The sequence below is a fragment of the Triticum urartu genome, chromosome 6A, assembly GCF_056163025.1.
Source record: "Triticum urartu cultivar PI428250 chromosome 6A, HENAU_Tu73, whole genome shotgun sequence".
Classification (NCBI taxonomy): Eukaryota; Viridiplantae; Streptophyta; class Magnoliopsida; order Poales; family Poaceae; genus Triticum; species Triticum urartu.
Window position 1 is genome coordinate 289,736,146 of NC_141878.1, and position 14,873 is coordinate 289,751,018.

At 44.5% G+C, this 14,873-nt stretch overlaps 1 protein-coding gene across 1 annotated transcript; it reads left to right on the forward strand.

Moving 5' to 3' along the window:
- The first annotated feature begins 2,659 nt into the window (after nucleotides 1-2,659).
- Nucleotides 2,660-8,144, forward strand: LOC125512564 (NAD(P)-binding Rossmann-fold superfamily protein). Its single transcript, XM_048677659.2, has 5 exons — nucleotides 2,660-2,954; nucleotides 6,628-6,697; nucleotides 6,871-7,064; nucleotides 7,156-7,328; nucleotides 7,927-8,144. Exons 1-5 carry the CDS (start codon nucleotides 2,718-2,720, stop codon nucleotides 7,994-7,996), a joined length of 744 nt encoding a protein of 247 aa, XP_048533616.1. The 5' UTR covers nucleotides 2,660-2,717; the 3' UTR covers nucleotides 7,997-8,144.
- The last annotated feature ends 6,729 nt before the right edge of the window (nucleotides 8,145-14,873 follow it).

Sequence of the window (14,873 nt, forward strand, 5' to 3'; positions counted from 1 at the left end):
TGTACACCATGCCTAGTGTGTACATGGCCTTGTAAGCATTGTAACCCCATGCTTGTACTCTTCTTCTATCAATGGAAAGATACACATCTTGCGTATTCGCTTCGCAAAAAAAAGTTCTTCCAATTCACTTGCCCATCAGCCGTCGTCGTTTACTGCTCGTTTACTTGATCGGGAGGATGAGAGCGGGTGAATCAGTTGGGTTTCACTACATATTCACTGCAAAAGTATTTTTCTGTACTTCAATTGCATAATAGAAATTACATTCTTTGTACTTCAGAAACTTCATTTACGTGTTCAATAATATACATAGTAGATAAGTCTTTGTACAACTAGTTTACTTCATCTCTCACAAGGTAGAGGCTGCAATGCTAAAAGAAAAAAAAAATAGAAGTGTGGAAAGAGAAGGAAATACTATACAATACCGATGATCTGAATTTTTTTGCAGTACCAAAGCATTATCGAAAGCTGATGAAGTTTCCTGTTTTTTAGGTCATGAAGGGGATCCTTTGGATCATCTTGATCAGGTTCTCCCTCACCTTGGATGGGCAGCTGGAATAGAAACAACAACAAACTCACCTTGAACTGAATGGAGGTGAGTAGTGTTGATGCGCCACGGCCGAGCGCAACCCCGAACATCGGCGGATTTGAATGGTGGCGGCCGCTACAGTGGCGTGTGGTTTGGATCGCTAATGGAGCGACGACGGTTTGTCTGGAAGGAGCGACCAACAGCGGCTCACCTGGTCTGGTGCAGTGGCTCGTCTGGCGCAACCCTGATAGGCGACAATTTTGAAAGGTGATGGCCGCTATGGCGGCGTGTGGCGCTAATGGAGCGGTGGCGGCTCCGTCTGGAAGGAGCGACCAACAACCGCGTCTGGTGCAGTAGCTCGTTTGGTCTGGTGCAAGCAACAGGGCGATGCCATGATCAAAAGTCATTGCCTACTCATCCTCTAAAACCAGTTAAATTCTCTAAAAACAGTAACAAAGCCTATTAGGGAAATATCTACCCGGTTTTAAAGATTTTGGGGTCAAAATCATACCAAATTGGAGTTCAGGGGGTTATTTGTCCCTTAGGCCACATTTGAGGGTGAAATATGGACTTCTTTCATAAAACTTTCAACCAAATGGAGTGGGCCGGGCCCCACGTGCGTCCAACAACCGCGTCTGGTGCAGTAGCTCGTTTGGTCTGGTGCAAGCAACAGGGCGATGCCACGATCAAAAGTCATTACCTACTCATCCTCTAAAACCAGTTAAATTCTCTAAAAACAGTAGCAAAACCTATTAGGGAAATATTTACCCGGTTTTAAAGATTTTAGGGTCAAAATCATACCAAATTGGAGTTCACGGGGTTATTTGTCCCTCAGGCCACATTTGAGGGTGAAATATGGACTTCTTTCGTAAAACTTTCAACCAAATGGAGTGGGCCGGGCCCCACGTGCGTCCATTGGCCCATGAACGTGCGCATGAGAAGAAGAGCGAAATATCGGGATCACCAGGTCACGGGCCTCTTTCCACGAGACCTCCAGGAAGTCACGGCTTCGCACAGGCAGGGCTTCCACTGGGCCGGCCCATGAAGACAGCAACAGAAATCGAACGAGCACTGCAGCTAAAAATAGATATATGCGGTTGCTGGGATTCGAACACATGATGCAATGTTATACAATACGTGCTCCTACCAGCTGACCTAGTAGTTGTATCTGGTTAAAATAGTAGCATCAAGCTTAAAGAACCGAACACGACGCACAGAGTCGAATTAGTTTAAGAATTTCGAAAGCAATATTTTTTTTAAAACAGAGTGTTCTGTGAAACGCAAACACTTTACAAAAAATTTCACAAGTTTTTAAAAAACTATAACATTATTCAAAAACAATAACATTTCCTGAAAATCTTGAACATTTTTTTAAAACAACAATATTTTTTCGAATTTCAAAACAAAATTTGGAAACGTGAAAATATTTTGAAATTCCTGAACAAAATTTGCATACACGATTTTATAAAAACTTGTGAACAATGTTTGAAACAGGGGCATATTTTAAACTACTGAATAAATGAAAAAACATGAATAATTTTGGAATTTGTGATAAATTTGTTTAAACGGGAACATTTTTAAAAATTGTGAAAAATTTAAACGAAAACATTCCTTTTTTGTAAAACAAGAACATTTTTTTAAATGCCCAAACAAATTTTGAAACTGGAACATTTTTTGAAACTCCTGAAAAAATGAAAACATGAACAAATTTTGGAAACTGTGAACAATTTTTGAAAATGGAAACATTTTCTAAAATTGTGGAAAATTTGAACAAAAACATTCCAAACATTTTTTGTAAAACAAGAACATATTTTGAAATGCCCGAGCAATTTTTTAAAATACAAACATTTTTTGAATCTGTTAACATTTTTTGAAATTTTGAACATTTTTGAGAAACACGAACAAAATTTGAACTTTCCAACCAATTTTTGAAAGAAACAAAAAAACAGAAAACAGAAAAGAAGGAAGAAAAAGAAACAGAAAAACGGAAAAAAGAAAAAAAAAATAGAAACTGGGAACCTTCTAGAAGGTTCCCAAAACAGGCTGGCTAGCTCTGGTACAATGGGCCGGCCCATATCTAGCGATGCGGGGTATTGCCCTGTGCGTTCGGTCGACAATTGGACGCAAAGAGCGTCGTATAGGGTTTTCCGGCATTCCAACACGGACGAGCCAACGAGAGGAGGGAGGCGAGATGACGGCGGGGCCTAAGAGCGGCGGGGGCGGCGCGGCAGCCGCGCGAGCGGCCGCTGCGGGGCCGAGGACGGTGCTCATCACGGGGGTCAGCCGGGGGCTGGGCCGAGCTTTAGCTCTGGAGCTCGCGCGCCGGGGGCACGCCGTCGTCGGCTGCGGCCGCTCCGCCGATCCCATCCGCTCCCTCGAGGCCGAGATGGGTTCCCCGTCTCGCCACTTTCTCACCGTCGCTGACGTCGTAATGCACTCTATTCCTCTTCCTATTGACCTCATGCTTACTGATTGTATTGTACCAGGGCGTGCCTGAATGATGTGATATGAGATGCCTTTTTCATTTAATATACTAGGAAAATTTAGATAACAATTTTAGCTCGATCCGTCCATTCGTACAATAAACGAATTTGGATCATAAACGAATATGATATGAGTAGTTTTTTACTACCAGTGATCTATTGAGGCGGTGCAACTGCTAATCGGATCTTATCTAATATACATGAACACAATTTGATATAATGCAGAAATTAGAGGGTAGTAGAATAATTATACCTCCGTTTGGAGAGGCCATCTCGGTAGACAAAGTAGTGTCCGAGGTTGATGACGAATTGGAGCGGCGTAGTCGATCACAACACATCAACGTCCAGTGCACTCCTGATTGGATTTGGAGTAAATTTGGGAGGATATTGTTACCCTAAACGATACCACGATCAAATAGGTGCAGGAATGCCCTCCTTTATATATAGCGCTGTATATGACATGGGAACCATATTTTTAATTATCCCCTCATTCACAGGCGCAAATTGCTACTGTTAATTTGTTTTAATCCCAAAATTAACTAATGGGCCCACTTTAACTTATGGTAATTAACATTTTCACCATTCGATCACTTAATATTTCTAAAATCTTGCTGCTATGTTACTTCAGCCAACCAATAAAGATTTTCATGCGTTTTGTATCTTTAGCTTGATGTTTGCATTATGTGATTTTGGGGGGTTGTCTTGAGTCTGGTAGCTACATGCTTGCTTTCATGAATCATGCTGGTTGAACAATAATACTTTATGTGCTCTAGGATTTATTTTAGCTCCAAGTGTTTGCAATCTGTGCCGTGGAACATGGCTTTAAACTAATGACCTGTTTGGACATGCTGATTAGGCTATTTTATCTTGTGGGTTAGGAGTTTGATAAGTTCTGCTGGTTTGGTGGTTGAAAAGAAATATACATGGAGAAATTGGTTTTTAGTTGCCAATTTTAGCTCAATCCCGTGATGCCTACAGTGCTAGAGTGGGTGCAGAGTCTTGTTGCTATCCGGTACCTTGTCCAATCAATTGGGACTTAAGTGCTTTTCGCTTAATGATACTTACTTTAGCTGCAAGTGAATGCGACATGATGTGTACCCTAGGACATGGCTTGAAACTAATGACCTGTTTGGACATGCTGATTTTGAGAAAATGCAAAGAGACTTCTGCGTTTCTTTTCATTGAAAAGGCAGAGTTCAAGTTACAGTCCTCCTGAGAGGTACAGGGAGTGAGAAATGCAGGAAATTAATGTACATCCCAGGTCTGGGGCAGAGTGTTGCGAAGCCCTGAAGCACCTGCTTTGGCCTTGAGCGCTGCCTCATCCTTAATCTTCTCAACAAGGCTGCTGACTGAAGGTTGGGCGCCCTCGAAGACACATTCTTTACAGTGTGTCCAGATTGGGCGCCCTTGAAGACACATTCGTTACGGTGTTTCCAGATCATCCATGGTGTGAGCAAGGCAATGGAGGCGAGGCCCTTGCGCATGGGATGCGGGGTGCGCTGTTTTGCAGCGTGCTACCAGTCCAGAAGGGAAGTATCATGGTCTGGCGGCGTGCAAGACATGCAGAGCCAGGGAAGCATCTGCTGCCAACCTGTTTGGGAAACGGACAGCACAGCAGCAGGTGGTGCATCGTCTCGGTGCTCTGGCAGCAGAGGAGGCATGAAGTGTGGTGCTGAAGGCCGCAGCGTGCAAGGCTCTCAGCAGTCCAACACTGGTGCTGATCAGCGAGCCAGTGGAAGAAGCGCACCCGAGGGGGCGCCCCGTTCTTCCAAATGAACTTCCAGGAGCTGCCTGGAATGTGTGGTCTGGTAGCAGGATTTTGCAGAGAACCCTCGAATGTGGCCTGATGGCAGGATTTCGCAGAGTAAGATCTGCTCGCAGTCCACTTCCATAGGAGGCGATCGGGTTCCGTGGTCAGGATGGTTTGCCCAACGGCGTGCCAGAGCTGGATGTACTGGCCGATATCGTGAACACCCGGCGTGCCATGGATGTCGTGAGCCCAAGCGTTAGCCTGAAGCCCATCAGAGACGGTCCTCAGTTTCCGGCAGCGTTTCGAGATGCAGGCGTAAAGCTGTGGTGCGATCTTGCTGACTTGAGCGCCTGTCGATCCATCGGTCCTCTCAAAATAAGGTGGTACGTCCATCGCCCACGGCCATAGAGGTGGAGGCGAAGAACAGAGTACGCTCTTCAGCAGAGAACCGCAGGTCTAAGTTGCTCCAGCCTGGTTGCAGTCATTGCGGCTGAACCAGAGCCATCACCGACGGAGGGTCAGCCCGGTGCGCTCCAGGTCAGGGATGCCAAGGCCTCCCAGCTCAATTGGACGGCAAGTCCGGCGCCAATTAACATGGCAGTTGCCACCATTGGCAGCCTCGCGCCCAGCCCACAGGAACCCCCTTCTCAGTCTTCTCGAGCTGCTTGATGGTTTTCTTTGGTGGTGCAAAGACCAGCAGCGGGTGCATGGGGATCACACAGAGGACGGATTTGACCGCCGCAAGGCGTCCAGCCTTGTTCATGAGCCCTGCTTTCCACGACGGGAGCTGTCCTCACACCGTGTCCACAAGCGGCTGCAGCTGCGCGGCAGTAGGGCGTCTCACCGTGAGGAGAATGCCCAGATAAGTGAGGGGGATGTCGACTATTGGGCACTCAGGAGCTGTACAACAGGTGCGGCCTTGTCAGGGTCGCAGTGGAGGAGGGTGGCTGAGCTCTTGGTGAAGTTTACGTGGAGCCTGGAGGCATGGCCAAACAGCTGTAGGATCTCCCTCACCGTGATGATCTCAGCCGGTGAGGGGTGACAGAACAGCACGACATCGTCCGCGTAGAGCGAGATTGCCAGGATCGAGTGTCGCGGGTGCAGCTGCTGCAGGATGCCAAGGTAGACGGCACACTTGATCAATCACCCGAGCACGTCAACGGCAAGGACGAAAAGTTGTGGGGACAGCGGATCGCCTTGCCGGAAGCCTCGGTGGTGCCAGATTGGGGGCCCAGGGTCACCATTGAGGAGGATCCGCGTGCTCGCAGAAGACAGCGGGATGGCTAGGAGGATGGCATGACAGCAGGTCATGCTGATAAGGCTATTGTATCTTGTGAGTTAGGAGTTTGATAGGTTCCATTGATTTGGTGGCCGAGAAGAAAGATGCATGGAGGAAGTCAAACTGTGGTAGTCATGAGTTGACAATGGGGCTGTTTGGCTCTTGGACTAACAATACGAGGCAATCCCAGTATTCTAATTCTGGTCATGGTTGCTAACTTTCTACTTCCATTTTTATACCATATGATAGTTGCTGGACATTTATTGATATTACAGAGGCTAATGAGCTCCTTTGTCTCGAAAGCATCAAGAATTCACATGTCATGTGAGCAGTCTTCTTGCTTTCGTTGAAGATTTCTGTGAAGGGAAAATTTAGCAGGGATATTGAACTTGTGATACTAAATATTAACTTAAGTTTGAATAATGCGACATGGCATTAATGTCAGTAGCACTACAATTTATGAAATATGAATGGTGCATTTAGGTTTGCTATATAAGCAAAGTGTAATGTATGTGGTCTATTTTTCTCACTTGCTTCCTATGTTGAAATAATTTCTATTCTTAAGTATTCTTCCTGTGCTTCTTTGTAGAGGTCTGACAGCAGCATGGGTGAATTGGCAAAGGCTGTTGTGGAAAGGAAGCAAATTCCTGATATCATAGGTTTGCTATACTTTCTGCTCTACAAATGTGCACTTTAAGCCATCTGGAACTATATGAAAATAATCACTTTTCTTGCTTAAAGTTGATTGTGAAATCACATATTTGTAATTCCATTCTAATATTACATAAAATGTGATTTCTCCAGAAGTCTAACTATTGAGAGATTGCTGCAGTAAACAATGCTGGTACAATAAACAAGAATAACAAAACGTGGAATGTTCCAGCAGAAGAATTTGATACGGTGGTTGATACAAATATTAAAGGAACAGCAAATGTACTTCGCCATTTTGTACCACTTATGATACAGAAGAAACATGGGATGATAATCAATTTATCCTCTGGTTGGGGAAGGTCTGCTGCTGCAGAGGTAGGGCAAAATAAAAGGCTGTGCTGATACTGGTTATATTTGGTAACTGTGAGATCTTCATTACATACCAAATTGCGTAACGTTGTTTCAGGTTGCACCATATTGTGCTTCAAAGTGGGCTATTGAAGGTTTAACACGCTCATTAGCAAAGGAGTTGCCTCCTGGATTGGCAGCAATTGCTCTTAGCCCTGGTGTTGTGAATACCGACATGCTTACTTCATGCTTTGGAAGTTCAGCTGCGTTATACCAATCTACTGAGCAATGGTAAATCTATGTAGAATTCTGTTTGCCCCCTTCCTCAACTGTACAAATGAGCATATGTATTTCATTATTTTTTATATAAATAGTAAAATCCGAACGAACTAGAGAAGGAAGGTTACACTAGGGAAAGGAGTTCATGGAAGAAGGTTGCTTGGAGTTCATACCCTATAGGAGGCATGGAAAATAACATAACTAGCAACACATTAGCGTCCGCTGAGTAGTCTATTGGATCGATCTCCCATGCTATTTCTTGACTCATGCTGCTGTGTCCACATTCCAGCAGTACATCATCCATAGTCAATTAGTCGTACTAATGTTTCAGAGGGTAAACGTATTTTGTTTAAGTAAAGTACACATTCAACTCCTGAATATGCCATTGAGGCAAAGGACATACTGTTGAACAGATTGTTAAAAACAAACTGTTAAAGTATTGAATCTTTAGGAGTCTGCTATTATTTGCTTGATTTAGAGCTATGATACATCTACATCTGGTCTCTTGTCTACAACTTGTGTTTTTCATATTGAAAGTATCGTGCTTCAGTTACAGCTTATAACCAGGAGTACTAATCATATTAACCAGACGATTTCTGCTGTTTGTCAGGGCACCCAAGGCAGCCACAATGATTCTAAGCCTTTCACTGGAAGATAATGGTGCCTCACTAACTGTATGATGCTGTAGCAATGTTGTATTAATCACATATCGGTTCTCCAGTAATTATGACATTTAACTTGCAGCTGTTGCATCAATTATGTTGTAGTAATAAGATAAAAAGGTTCATGTACTTGTGCTCGTAAGTTTGGCTAACCGTTGTTTGAAAATGAGCTGTGTATTCGCTGTTTGGAACATCTTTATCTGCTGGCTTTGCTTTCCGAACTGCTTCCCAAGAATTTAAAGCCCAAGCCAAACTAAGAAAAATATATCTAATTTCAACTGGCACTAGAAGAAGGGAGCGCCTATACCTCGCTTGTAGCGAGAGCTCACACCTGTGGGCGTCAAACAGAGGAGCCTTCGCTGATGACCTGCCCAAATTGGCCGGCCACTCCGCCAGTGACTGGTGTTCTATTTTTTTCCCTTTGGTTTTCTAGTTGGGTTTTCACCCAAAGACCCGGCAGTTGTTTTTCATGGAGGATATTTTAAGAACATACTAAACATAGAAAAATATATTTTAGAATATTGTTTTTTGGGAAGGAAAATTGTTCACCGTATATATTAGAAAAATGTTAACTGTATATTGCAAAACTATAAAAATTAAGAAAATGAAGAAAAGAGGAAAAACCAAAATCTTCTTACTTTGTTATTTAAAAAGATAGTAAGGTTTCATGTTTCACTTTGCTTCCGACCACCCCTTCATGCAACCATTCTCGTATGATAATTAATCACCTTAAATTTACTTACCTTCTAAACCAATTAAAAGGATCAATATGGTTGACTAGAAGGAGGAGGGGGGGGGGGTGTTAAGTGAATAGGCAACTACCAATTTTTAGCTATTTTTAACAAATTAGCCTTAGCAACAAATAGCTTGTCCAGATATGCAACTAGGTGGACAACTTATATGATGAGTTCAACAACAAAGGACAAGCAAATGATACAACACAATATTAGTTTGCACAAAGTAAAGGTAAGAGATAATCACAAGTGAAGTCGATGGGGATGAGGATGTGTTACCAAAGTTCCTTCCCTTTAGGGGGGAGTACGTCTCTGTTGGAGCGGTGTGAAGGCCACCGTATTCTCCTCACGTCCTTGCACAATGCAAGATGTCGTGATTTCACTAGTGATGCCCTTGAAGGCAAGGATCAAACCTTTACAAACTAGGTTGGGGCTCTCTCCACAACATAATTGGAGGCTCCCAACACCACCACAAAGCTTCACCATAATGGATTGTAGCTTCGAGGTGACCTCTTCCGTCTAGGGTGCCCAAATACTCAAGAGTAATAAGATCCGCAAGGGATTAGCGAGGGGGATCAAATATCTCTTGGTGGAAGTGTAAATCGAGGCCCTCTCAAGCAAACCCTAGAGAATCAACAAGATTTGATGGCTAGGGAGAAAGATCGGGCGAAAATAAGCTTTAGGGCGCAACAATGAAGAAGACCCCCTATATATAGTGGGAAAGAATCCAACTATTATGTGCCCACATTTCGCACTCAAGCGGTACTATCGCTCTGGGGAGCAGTACTACTACTTAGTGCGGTAGTTCCAGTAGTGGTGTGCAAGTGAGCGGATCACAGAAGCGGTAGTACTGCCGGAGGTGTACTACCGTTCTTACCAGTGGTACCACCGCTAAGTATTGCAGATTACGGTGGAACAACGATAGTGGAGGGGGTAGAGCGGTAGTACTGCATGAAGCGGTACTACTGCGTGCTACTACCCCCCAACTACTGCAAATGTGGCAGAGGGTTGCAAAAGCGAAAAATAGGCGGTAGTACGGGCGGTGATAGAAACTAGAAGTATCGCATGAGCGGTAGTACTGCCCTACAACCGTGGTACTACCGCTTAAATCTCCAGGGTTACAGCGAGAAGTGTGGTAGTGGGGTAGTAGTACGAGCCGCAGTACCGCATGACCGCCCAACTACCGCTGAAGCGGAAAGGATCACCTAGCCCCAAAACAAGCGGTAGAGGCTGCAATACTGAAATGCGGCAGTACCGCTGAAGCAGTACTACCGCTCTCCAGTGCGGTACTACCGCCTGGGTGCTTCTGTTAAGCCCAAGCAGAGAAGGAAAGGTCTCCAAGTTGCCGGAAGGAAAATTGGGTGTAAAGGGAATGTGTACGCGTTGATTCCACCCTAACCTTTCCAAAACTGACCCCCTCTTAATAGTACGATTTTCCTACGACTCAATTCCACTAAAAAAGAAACGCTGGAAGTAAACTGTCTTCACTCTAAATCACCAAGGGGAATAAATTGTCTCATGCCATATGATAGAATATCTTAAATGCTCAATGCACATGATTAGTCCGCAAATTGCATTGTCATCAAACACCAAAACAACTAAGGGAGAAATATGCCCTAGCAATCTCTCCCTTTTTGGTGGATTGATGACAATACTGGATGTGCACAAAGATAACAAAGAATAATATGCAAACCCAAAGACTACAAATATAGACAAGCTCCCCCTAGATGTGTGCACTATTCGAGTATGATTTTGGAATGCAAAGCACGCACACTAGGATCAACACCTCCCTATATTTTTTTAGACTAGGCAATACTTGCAACAAAAATAATATGAATCTAAGCATAGATGCAAGTATGAGCATGTGAGCATAAAGATAAGAGGGCACAATAAGCATAGCATCACATACTAACATAATAATACATAATAGGATGGATAAGCGATAATGTATGTATCACACCATACACACATAGTCTCAAGTGTCACACGAAAGCAAATAAAGATAAAAGAGTTCACAAGCAAGAAATTGAGGCAAATAAAACGAGCTTGTGACTGGCAATACCCTAGAAAAGCAAATTCCCAGTCATAAACTCTCCCCCTTTGGCATCGAGACACCAAAAGGGCAAAGAGGGACTAACGACCCAAGGTGGTAGCACTACTCCGAGGTCTCATCCATGGACTCCTGCTCAGACTCCTCGCGACCATCCTCGAGATCCTCCTCAACAATCTCCTCATCATCAGCTGCAGGAGTACGGTGAGCAGAAGTGACCTCATCATCAGAATCTGTCAACTTGCTGTTCTTGGAGATCCACTCCTCCTAAGTGATATTCTTCTTGGAGCCACTAGCAACCTCCATGTTGAGCTGTCGCATCCTCAAGATCTGTTGTTGGCGAGCAATCTTATCCGTCACATGTGCCTTGTACATCTTTTTCTAAATATCAGTCTGGAGGCAAAAGTGCTTCTTCACCTTCCTCTTGAGCTTTGTAGCCCAAGATGGCTGCTCAGTATGTGGCACATAGTCAGGCTCAGCATCCTCAGCAGAGTTAGTAGGTGGAATCTCTATCTCAGGGACGACCAGAGCGGCACCCTAGTGCTCCTTCTGCCTCAGCTTAATCATCTCATGTGATACAAGATCGCTAGTCACAAGATGCTCCCCTGGGAACTGAGCAACCCAAGTGTCCTCAATAATCTTAAAGAGATAGGGCCCGTAGATGGGCACCTTCTGGTCAAACACAGCAGAGTGGAGCTTAGACCACATAACATGAGAAACATCCAGAACGCAAGTCTTGCCCTTCTCCTTCATGCACATAAGAAGCATGTCCACCAAATAAGAATGTACCTGATCCAGGTCTCTTGTGAGGGCAGAGACCAAGAGAGCTCTCAAGCCCCTCATCACCATATCCAAGATGGTTCATGAATGGCTTCCACTTAGCTTCCAGCCGTCTTCCATGAGTCATCCAGGTGAGAGTCTGGTCATCATCCGTACCAAATGGTACCATGGCATAGAACTGGACCATAAGCTCTGGGTCAAAATCCTTGACAATATCAAACTAAGCACATAGTTCAAGAGCGATAGAGGCAAAGGTGTCCCGTCTTCCGATGAGATGGTGATTATCATTTTCGGAGGAGTAGACTTTGACGATCCGACTACGAACGTGGGATGACGTCGCTCCTTAGCAATCGCTAAACCAACTCCGAGAGGTTATTGACCACGCCGGAGCATGATCAACCTAACCACGAGGGTCTATTTCCTGCAAGCAAACGAAGAACATGGATATTGCGAATATAAGATGAAAGCTTTATTGATCAAGGTGGGGTTCTGTGACGTCTTGGTTTGGTCGTTGAACACACACGAAGTACGCGAAGTTGCAGCTATGGCAAACTTTTAATCTAAACAAAACCCAAAGTCTAAACAATGCCCTAAGGGCTGTATATATGGAGGAGTAGGGGGGAATTTCATGACCCCTTGTAGGAGGGGTCCGAAACCAACCCTAACTTTGTTTCCCCACACATACAGACTCTAAAAACAACCTATAATTAAGTATTTCGAAATTACATGGGCCTGGCCAAAAAATAAGGTGGCACAACACCTAAAATAAGCTATGGACGAAATTTATGAAGGGTCATCTTGTATATTTCGTCCATGTCCTTGTAGGTCATCAAGGAGGCTTTAAAGTGCTCAAATATGCACTAGAAACACTAGTACAACGACGTGCTAAACAAACGGTTTTTAACCCCTTTTCGCGACTGCATTTGGAACCATCGCCAAGTGAGTGTGGGCGATAGGGGGTCCTTCCCACATGACCCAGAAATCGTCGGGGATAGGCTTTCCTGGGACCCAGGCTGGGGCCGTGTGCGATCGGGCGAGGCATCGAAACCCAATCATTTCCGTAGGCATGTACATCCCACACGGTGAATCCCAGAAAATCATTTTCGTAGGTATGTATATCCCACACGGTGAATCCCAGAAAATCATTTTCGTAGGTATGTACATCCCACACTGTGAATTCCAGAAAAACATTTCCGTAGGTATGTACATCCCACACGGTGAATTCTAGAAAAACATTTCCGTAGGTATGTATATCACACACAGTTCTTTGCGTGGAAACGTTTGTGCAAGGTGGCCTAACGCAAATAGTTCGCTGCCGGAAGCCGTGTGTGATTGTTAGTTAATCGAACACGCCTACTTTTTAGAAACCGTGAGGGTTGTTTGAGTTCATCGCCCACGGCGCTGTCTGAGTAACCGTCTGCAATAGAAAACCCCAATAAGCAGGGTAATTAGCCTATTATTAATAATCCATGTACTAATCAAACTGATATTTCTTATAAAACACGCCAGATATTTCATATCCATATAAAAGCAACCAGGATTTCATAATCGAATTACATCAGATAGCTTCGGCACTCAGTTACGCCATTACACAACAGCACCAAGTTTCACATGCAGCATCAAAAACCTTTGGAAAGTAGCATCATACACGGTAAATAGACAGATGAATCTCATCTGGGAAACTGCAGAAGCAGAAGGCAAATATTGAGCCTTCAGTGATGTTGAATGTCCTTGCAACTTTAGGCCAGTGGCTATGGTAATTGCCTGCCCAACCTTCGTCCTCTTCAGCAAGACTTGAATATTGCCCCGTGGGTGTTGAATGAATACCTTCCTCGCCTCTTGACCATGCAGGTGGTTTGAGAGGTAATCATCGGTGAACTGCTTTGAAAAGTACTGAAAACAAAGCTATGCACAAATCACTGTTGTAAATTTTGAAATGGCGCAAGAGGTAAAAACAAGGCAAAAGAGTTGGTACCATCCTATAGCTGACTGATGTCTTCTTCATTGTGCAAACAAAGATCTTGCTATTATTCATCGCTAGTTTCTTCATCCTAACAATCTTTGTGAGTTTCTTGACTTGACTGATATTCATGGATATCTCATTTCCCCATATGCAAAATGGGTCGAACAGTGGGTCTAAGCCTCTGGCAGCAGGACCTACATGTGCAAGACCAAATTGTAAGAAACCAAAATATTAGAATGATTCCTACAACTGCACAATAATGTGCTATTAGCCAAAGGACCCTGCTTGAACAAGCCTCGATGGTAAACCGCAGTGTCTCCCATTGTTTCCCTGCAACACACATAAGGAAGATCTTGATCAGGTTAACTGAGAGTTGTCATACTATCAGTAGAATATGTATTGAGTACATCCAAATTCGATTGGTGTCACATGCATAACAATACAAAATTGTACCCACAGGAAATGAAAATCAAATTGCAGAACTAAACCAAATAGTTAAATGGACAGCAGACCAAATGAACCAAAATAGTTAACTAAGCACGACATTGCAGAATAGAAACATGTACTAGAAGATAAGACAGTTAACAAAACAAAGAATGCTTGAGAACAGTACTATGAAATGTAGCAATTGTTGGACCAAAGTGTTAACTAAACATTACATTTCAGAGGACCAAACTATTAACCGAACATCAGATTGCATATTAACATTACAGAGGACAAATCACTAGAAGGCACTGGCGGTGGCCTCGAGAAAACATCACGAACTATATTTTAAAGTAGACAACCGCGTGGCGGTGTCGACGGTGGCCTCGAAGACGAGGTGCTCCTCCAAGATCTGGCAGTCGACACGCATGGCAGCCATAGCGATCTCGTTCACGCGTGCGGTTGCATGCTACTGAGCTCCACGTTATACTGCGTGTAAAATGGCTGTGGGCGGAGCTTAATTGGAGGAGGGGGGCAATGATTTCGATGGATGGTGTCACTCTGTCAGTCGGGGCATGTGGGACGGGAAAGGAGGAGGATGGTGTGAGTGGGGTGTGGATTACCTGACCATATCAACGAGGCCGCGCAGCAAGAAGAAGGATCGGCGGTGAGGAGGCCGCGCAGCAAGAAGAAGGGTCGCCGGCAAGGAGGCGGCGCCTCAAGAAGAAGGGTCGTCGACGAGGAGGCGGCGCTGCAAGAAGAAGGGTAGCAGGCGAGGAGGCGGTGCTGCAAGAAGAAGGGTCGTTGGAGAGGAGGCTGACCTGCTAGTAAGCAGCATTGAAGGTTTGAACTTGGAAAGCAAGGAGGAACAGTGGAAATGTGGCTTTTGGTAGGAGGGAGAGGGCGGGGAGATAGATATTTCCTTGGTGGCAATTTTTTTCCGCT